Source organism: Crocodylus porosus, unplaced genomic scaffold, assembly GCF_001723895.1.
Source record: "Crocodylus porosus isolate Cpor-Errol unplaced genomic scaffold, CroPor_comp1, whole genome shotgun sequence".
Taxonomy (NCBI): Eukaryota; Metazoa; Chordata; order Crocodylia; family Crocodylidae; genus Crocodylus; species Crocodylus porosus.
In genome coordinates, this window is record NW_017728948.1 from 59,742,308 (window position 1) to 59,750,488 (window position 8,181).

The window sequence follows — 8,181 nt, forward strand, 5'->3', positions numbered from 1 at the left end:
TCTAGGGCTGCACTGGGAAGTGTACAGAGGTTCAGTTAGATCAGTCTTGCTGGATCCGATCTAAGTTAGACTATCTTGAAGGTACACTTAACTTCAATCCAGTGGGCCATTTTTAGACTGATCTGTTTGGAATTTCTGTGCAGTTTGCACTTAGATCAACCTAAGTAGGGATCTAAGTGTAAGGTCCTCACCTGGACAAACTCAGTTAGATTGGGTGGCCATTGTTAATGAGATCTAACCTCCCCACATGTCTGTATATAGTTTTAAGGTTAACACAGATCTTTGTATATAATATTCATACTTTGATTTTTAAAACAATACAGTCAATTTATGTTGCAACATCTCCTACCTATTGTGCAAAAATTTAGGTAAGTAAAAATCATTCTCAAACGAAAAAATCCTAAAGAGCATGAGCCAAATCATCCTGCACACCCCCATTGGCATTCCTGCTGGCACAAGAAAATACAAGCTGAACCTCTGGTACCAGCCTGATCTCTCATGTCCTCAGGATGTGCAGGTAGGTGGTGGTTCTACTACTGCCATCCCTCAGCAGTTCTGCTATTGTGAGCAGTTTTGAATCCTACTGTGTTTTCCAACAACATCCTCACTAGCAAGTTATTCTAGGAATATGGCTCCTCCCTGAGCACTCCTGATGTCATGGCCTCATCGTGCCTCTCAGGAGATGAAGTTGTTGCCACCTTTCAAATTCTATATCAGTGGAAGCTGCCATGAACCCTGGATGAACATTTGCCCTGCCTTTTTAAAAACTCCATATGCGTATTAATACCAGTCTTTGTATCTGCAGACTTACAGCCAGATTCTGCTCTCATTTGCATCTAAATAACACTGATTTGGATGAAATTACCTTAGATTTAAATCAGAAAAAAAACTGCCTGTTGACTTAATTTGATAAAAGATTAACTGGATAAATCATCTTAACTAAATACTTAAACAACATTGGGCTCAAAGTCGGCTGGTCTGACCTTCATGACAACAGATTTCAGAGAATACCACCACCCATGCCATGTGTACCAAACAATTCCATTGTCTGTTTTTGCAGTATAAGGTCCTTTGTAGTAGACACCATTCAAGTTGGCAGAGTGACACCTGGTGGGAAAGAAGGGAAAACATATAAGGACACTAAACAAATCTGGTCTGTTTAAAAGGCACAGAGATTTGTAGTTCTTTCAAAATTCACTATGCTGATGAGTAACTAGTTTGACAGCTGCAGAAATTTGAATGTGGGAGGCTCAATGCCATTAAACAATAAAGGTCTAATTGGATCACAATTGCAAGTGTTCTCAGCTGCATCAAAACAAAAGTTCTCTTTGTTACTTGGCTCCCCTCCTTTAACATTTTTAGTTTCCTGATACTTTTCCTTCTATCTGCATTTTCTTTCAATGGATAATGGCTTCCAGATTTGTTAGGATCATACCTTGCCATAAAGACATGGGGCAATGAAAAGTTTGTGAAAGTAATTATGTGGGGTTTTTTGTTCATTGTTTGGGCATAACAGTACTAAATCCTGCATTTATTGCCAATGCTTGGGGTCTGGTATTAAAAAGCCTGAGAATAAATCAGCTATAAGTGGGGGATTTTATATTTATTGAGGGGAAAACAAGGAAATCTCACTGCAAGTTAAGCATATACTTTCTGGCCATTCTCTAACAGCTGCATTACCTGAGCTGCCATACTACCTTCCTATGAAAATTTATCCTTCTCTGACTCTTTAATACACTGGAATAACAATATTACATTTTTAAATGTGAAAGGAATACTTCAACATACCATGGCACTATCCTTGCATTAATTTTACTTCTATAAGGGAGGAAAAAGTTGGGATGATTATGTGACCATATGGAAAGTGAGTTTCTTTTTTATTATATTATAGTGAGTCAATTTATCTGCAGATTCCATACCAGATTATTGCAACTTCTAAGTCAGTATTTTGGTATTAGTGTCTAGTTGTCAGACCTCATGGTGGATGTCAAAATCAGAGTTTAGGCAGTACTCAAAAAGAAAACAAGCTAAAATGAACCTTAAGGATAGGGTTAGTAGCAAGCCTGGGTGTATGCTCTCTGGGTACATTTGCATTTAATTAGTAACAGTTACTAAGAGGTGAAATAAAAGCAGGAGTAAAAACTGAATCTGCAGAGAAAAGATTATTCTTATGTCTGTCATTGTCCATTATAAGCACTTTTTAAAGTGAACCATGGCCATAAACTAGTTGAATGCTGAATGATCAGCAGTTATCAAAGGCTGTTTTTTTCCATAATCAACTGGTAAAAGAACCAGGAAGATCATCACAGATTCCATACTGCAGAGGCAGTTTATTTTATTTCCATAAAACAAGGTTTCCTTAGTACAGTCAGAGATATGGTTACTGGCAAGTAACTAGGAGCTGGAGTTCTCTGTTGCCTCTCATTCAATTTCCTTCTTTTCATGGAAACGAAGGCACATTGATTTCATCAAAAAAGTGCCATGAGCCAAGAATAATAATTCTTAAATTGGCGCTGGGAGACAAGACAAAAACACACAAATAGTTAACAGTCTACACCCAGACAGAATTAGGTATGTAGAAGAAACACATTAATTAATTTGGTAGGCCTTTGATTAATGCAGATTAAAAAACCCCCATAAAGATGTTTTTAAAGTCACTCTGCCAAAATTGGCAAGCCCGTATATTCCTATTTCCATTTTACTGTCCTGATCTATTAACTGCTTAAAGAATTCAATACCAAGGAAATGAGGTAACATCACTGGCAACCTGCATGTTTGATTCGGAACACAGCTGTTGTAAGATAAAGGAAAGTCAGACCCATAGTTACAATAGGAACTAGCATTCAAGAGCTTTCCATCTTTGGTATTCATATGGCATCAATCACTGTACTATATTAGGTGACAAGAGCTGTGAAACATTACCATATAGTTATTTCCACAAAGGTATATTTCTTCTGCCTGAGCCAAGTAGACATAATAAAAAAATTATTCTGAGGAAAAATGGACAGAGTTAAATATCAGTCACTTGTGATTCATCATACATGAGCCCTGTGGCATATTACAGTCCTAAGCAATTTTAGGATGCGATGTTCCTCTGAAGTCTCTGGAAGTTCTGATTTAATTGAAAATGGTATCACAACTGTGGCTTTGTTCCCCCTTCTGTAATTTCAGCCTTAATAAAATCTGAAACTCGATCTACATGTGATTTTTCTATGACTTCCAGTAGCATAACACATCCATTATGCTGATTCACTTTTTTGGAATATGCCAAATAGGTACAATTCATTTTGAAACAGACTAACAAAGTGACTACAATTGTGGGATGGACAAAATGGTAGATCATGCTGGAGGCTGTACTCCATATCCCAGCAGCCCCTGGCAAGTGTAGCTGCAGCTGTGACAGCATGGGATCAGGGTTTCCATGGAGACCAGTCCCAGCAGCGCAGGCAGTGTGCACATCTGGGCAGGGAGCTGCTTCAGGGCCAGGGCTGGGATCTTGCAGCAGTAGCAGTGTGGTCTGGAGCTGCGGCAGAGCCAGAATGCGCTGCCTGCACACCCTGCCCAGGGCATGTGGGCAGTGGATCATAGCTCTGCCCCTGCTCTTGAACACGCCTTCACTGTCACAAGATCCGGGTGCCAGAGCAGCTCCCTGCTCAGCCACATGCCTTGCCAGCACTGTTGGGGCCGGTTTCCATGGAAACCCTGGCCCTGTGCTGTCATGGCTCTGCTGCTCCTCTGGTCTTCTTGGAAACCAGCCAGAGCGACACAGGGGCTGCAAGGAAATGGAGTCCACCATGGGCCTAATCTGGTCTGAGGGTCAGACTTTGCCTGTACATATAAGGAGATCAGTCTAGCTACCACATTTCACCAAAGAAAACTGGTATTGAATTCTAGGAGTTGGGGGGTTAAAAGCAGGACTAGCAGGTGACATACAGAATGGAGCTGATCCCTTCTGGCAGCTCATGCCAAGTAAACTCAGATAAAAAAAAAGATAGTAATGTGGTTCTTCCAACTGTATTTTATAGCAGCCTTCCACAACTATATTGCAGAGCTGCGCTTGGCTATGTTTCTTATTAATCAAATGAACCTACTTAGATGGCTGGCTAGGATAGATTGCTTCAATGATATTAATATTATTACAGTATTGAAGCTATATATCTAGGCAGCCATCTAAGTGAGCTCTACTACTAGTTACTACTTATATTCTCTTATCTGCATTGGTATATTGTATAAAAATATAGGAAATACTATCAGTCAAAATTTTTTTGACTACATCCAATTTAAATAATTTTTATTCTCAAAGTAATTGCTCTAACTAAAAGAAAATAACTCCTAATTCAATGGCTGTAGTACCATCTTGATGTATGGAAAGTTAAGAGTATAAGACCCTATGAACTGAGGTAGAGAAACAGATGTACTTGGTATTAGAGATTGATTAATTCACCACTAACTATTCTCAGATATTCTGCACAAATGTCACATGTGATCTAGTTACATGCTATAAGACTGGAAAGCACTAGTGATATTATATACATAAATTACATCACTCACACACACGTGCACTGGATGGCCTGCCCAAGTAATCTTGTTCACATAAAGAGAATGTGTACGTGTGACGGGGGGGGCCATCTCATGGCTGGTCAAATAATTGGCCTGCCCACCTGCCTAGGGCAAGCTGCCCACCTGCCTCACCTCTGCTGTATTTAATTAGTAGATGTTTACAAGACAGAAGGCTGCCCATTTACTGTCCAATGCCAAGGTCATCTACACGGCTCTGAACTTCCCCTTATACTATGTCCCATGCCTCACATATGGCATCACTATGTGGCTTTGGCCCCACAACAGACCTCACTCTATGCCTGCCTGATGTTCGGACACCACCTGGATCCCTCCTCCTCAGGCAATCTAACCTCTGCCCTCATACTGCAAAACTCCCTAAGCCCTCTAACCTCTTGGCAGTGGCCCCCTCCAGGGGCCCTGGGCAGGGTGTCCACACAAGCCCTGGCCTCACTTCTAGGCCAGCGGTGGGCACTCTGGCCCTTGGACTAGTCTGGTCCTGGTCCCAGCATTGACCAGTTGAGGGTTTCTCTGATCAGGTTACTGAGCCACTCACCCTCTCTCTCTCATACAGGTCCATCTTCTCATGTACCTCCAAACCCAGTTCACTTAATCTCTAAGGCAGGCTCATGCTCGGTCCTTCAGGCCCACCCATGCGGACCCTATTCTCCACAGCCTTCCCACATGCCCTCACTGGGCCTACTACTCCACCCCCTCACTGGAGCTCTTGACCTTACATCCCTTGGATCCCAGGCCTGATGACTTGCCTGCACACCTCGCCGGTCCCCTCCATGGGGTAACCCACCAGGTCGTGGGGGCTGAGGCTATATGGCGCCCCATTCTCGCCTTTCACTAGGGAGGCATCTGTGTGGCATTTCCTTGGACTACCCTGCCACAGGCTGCCCCACCACACCATCCAATCCTAGCAGGGTGTAGTTTTAGGTCATTCCCCAGGACCAGGAGCCTCCTTCATACCCATAGATCCTACCCTTAACCTCCAGGTGTTCTGGGAGCAGCAGCTCCAACTGGGCAATGTTTCTCTGGCAGCAACCCTGCAGCAGCTTCCAGCTCAGCTCTGAGGGCCAGGGTTTATACTGAGGCTGGCTCAGCCCCATCCTCCAATCCAGGAGCCCTCCCATGGTAGTGTAACTGCCTCGTTAGACTGCACCGCACCTGCCGGCTGCATCACAGCCTGCTCAGACCTCTTACAATGGCAGGCACCAAAGGTGTCCTGCCACAGGACATTGTAGAAATGTCTGCTTCTGGTAGTTGTAAAACAGGGAATTTGAAATGTAGACACCAGCACAGAGGAAATAGTCAGACCAATGGCAGCTGGAGATAATGTGGTAGAGGGTTGTCAGGCCAGCTGTTTCTTCCATGGTCAGCCAAAGACGCATAGGCCAGTGCTGAACCATCTATGATAGCATCAGCAACAGGTTTAAAATACAATAAATGATAATAATTCTAGCTCATATCATGGGTTCAATACCTCACAGATAATCATATGGCAATATCCTAATTTCTAATATTAGTATTCTCATGAAACATCTGACCTGTTAAACCACCAGCCAGATTTATCCTCTTCAGCGCAGTTCCCTTCATAGTTGTCATTATCTCTGTCTCGTGTACTGAATTTCATTCCCCGGTGATCAGACCACCATTTCACTTCAGGGTGAAACCCCCCAGTAAAGGAGTCTCCAGCTGTGCCTGAGTATTCACCACAAGTCATCCAGTATGAACCCTAGTGAAAAATGGGGAGGGAGACAAAGAGAGAGACAGAGAAATCAGACTAATCTGCTGTAACCATTTAACAAATAAGTTCAGAAATGTAACCTAGAAATATGAAATAAGCATGTTGTATTTGCTTCTATTTATAAACTAAAAATGTTTGGTCATTTAGCTATTTCATTTAATAGACAATTGGAACCTACTCAGAAAAAAAGCAAGACGATTTTGAGATCTCTGTCAACCATTTCTATTTTTCTGTCCTACTTTGTCAGCCATTGACAGGAAGTAGGATTACGGAGTCAGATACTGTAAAGTGCTGAGAAGTTTCTATAGTTTTTCTTGGCTGCTAAACACTTTACTGTTGTCCTGTTTTCAAACTAATGGTGTTTAATGTATATACATACTTCGTGTACTCAGTGCCTCCCAGAAGTCTGAGCGTTTGCTCCCATTTTAGCAAAGTACTTAAGCATGTGCCCACAAGCTCAGGAGGCTTTTCAGTGAGGCCCTAAAGGACCATGACGCCAGGGGGAGGGGAGTTCAGGAAGAGTGGTTGCTCTTCAAGGGAGTGATCCTCGATGCACAAGCTAATTCTATTCCATCTTGGAGGAAAGGCAACAAGAGGGCACAGTAGACCCCCTGGCTCTCCAGGGACCTAGCAGACCTCCTGAGGCTAAAAAGAAAGGCCTACAAAGGATGGAGGATGGGATTCACCTCCAAGGAGGAATATTCAGCACTGGTCTGGTCCTGTAGGGAGCAAACCAGGAAAGCCAAGGCTGCAACTGAACTAGCTTCGAGCATCAAGGACAATAAAAAGTCCTTTTCCAGTTATGTGGGGAGCTGGAGGAAAAGCAAGGGCAACATTGGACCCCCGCTGAACCAGATGGGAAACCTAATGCCCAGGAAAAAGCCAACCTATTAAATGGGTACTTTGCATCGGTCTTTTTATCAGGCCCATGGGATGTCCATGCCCACCACGGGAGAGGGCGGTTCGGGTGAGGGAGATTCCCTGCCCTCCATCAATGCTGACCTCGTAAAGGAACACCTTGAGAGGCTGAATACCTTCAAGTCAGTCAGCCCTGACAATCTACACCCCAGGGTACTCAAGGAGCTGGCAAGCATTATAGCCCAGCCCCTGGCACAGATCTTTGAGAACTCCTGGTGCTCTGGTGAAGTGCCCGAAGACTGGAAGAAGACCAATATGGTGCCTATCTTCAGGAAAGGGAGGAAAGTGGATCCGGCAAACTATAGGCCCATCAGCCTGGCTTCTATCCTGGGGGAGATCTTAGAAAAGTTTATTAAAGAGGCCATCCTTAATGAACTGGCCGACGCCAACATCCTGAGGGATAGCCAGCATGGGTTTGTTGCAGGTAGGTCTTGCTTGACCAATCTCATTTCCTTTTATGACCAGGTGACCTATCACCTGGAAAAGGGAGAAGAGATTGATATCATATATCTCGACTTGAAAAAAGCCTTCAATCTGGTATCCCATGATCACCTCTTGGCGAAACTGGCCAACTGTGGCCTTGGGTCCACCATGATCCTCTGGCTGGGAAATTGGCTCCGTGGTTGGACCCAGGGGGTGGTAACTGATAGAAGTCAATCATCATGGTACCCTGTGACCAGTGGAGTACCTCTAGGCTCTGTCCTTGGACCCATATTGTTCAACATTATCATTAATGATGTGGACGTTGGAGTTAGAAGTGGACTGGCCAAGTTCTCTGATGACACCAAACTTTGGGGCAAATCATCCACACCTGAAGACAGGAGGGTGATCCAGGCTGACCTGGACAGGCTAAGCAGATGGACGGACAAGAACCTGATGGTGTTTAACACTGAAAAATGCAAGGTTCTCCACCTTGGGAGGAAAAACCTGCAGCATCCTTATAGGCTCAGCAG

The 8,181-nt window shown here is 43.7% G+C and overlaps 1 protein-coding gene across 2 annotated transcripts in view; it reads right to left on the reverse strand.

Annotated features, from left to right (window-relative positions):
- Positions 1–668: 668 nt before the first annotated feature.
- FGL1 (fibrinogen like 1) overlaps positions 669–8,181 on the reverse strand; it is a 42,104-nt gene continuing 34,591 nt past the window's right edge. For both annotated transcript variants that reach the window (XM_019552603.1, XM_019552602.1), the window contains exons 7-8: positions 6,111–6,298; positions 669–1,107 (exon numbers count right to left, since the gene is read on the reverse strand). In XM_019552603.1, coding sequence (XP_019408148.1) covers positions 948–1,107; positions 6,111–6,298 — 348 coding nt within the window. In that variant the 3' untranslated portion in view covers positions 669–947. The remainder of the gene's footprint in view (positions 1,108–6,110; positions 6,299–8,181) is intronic.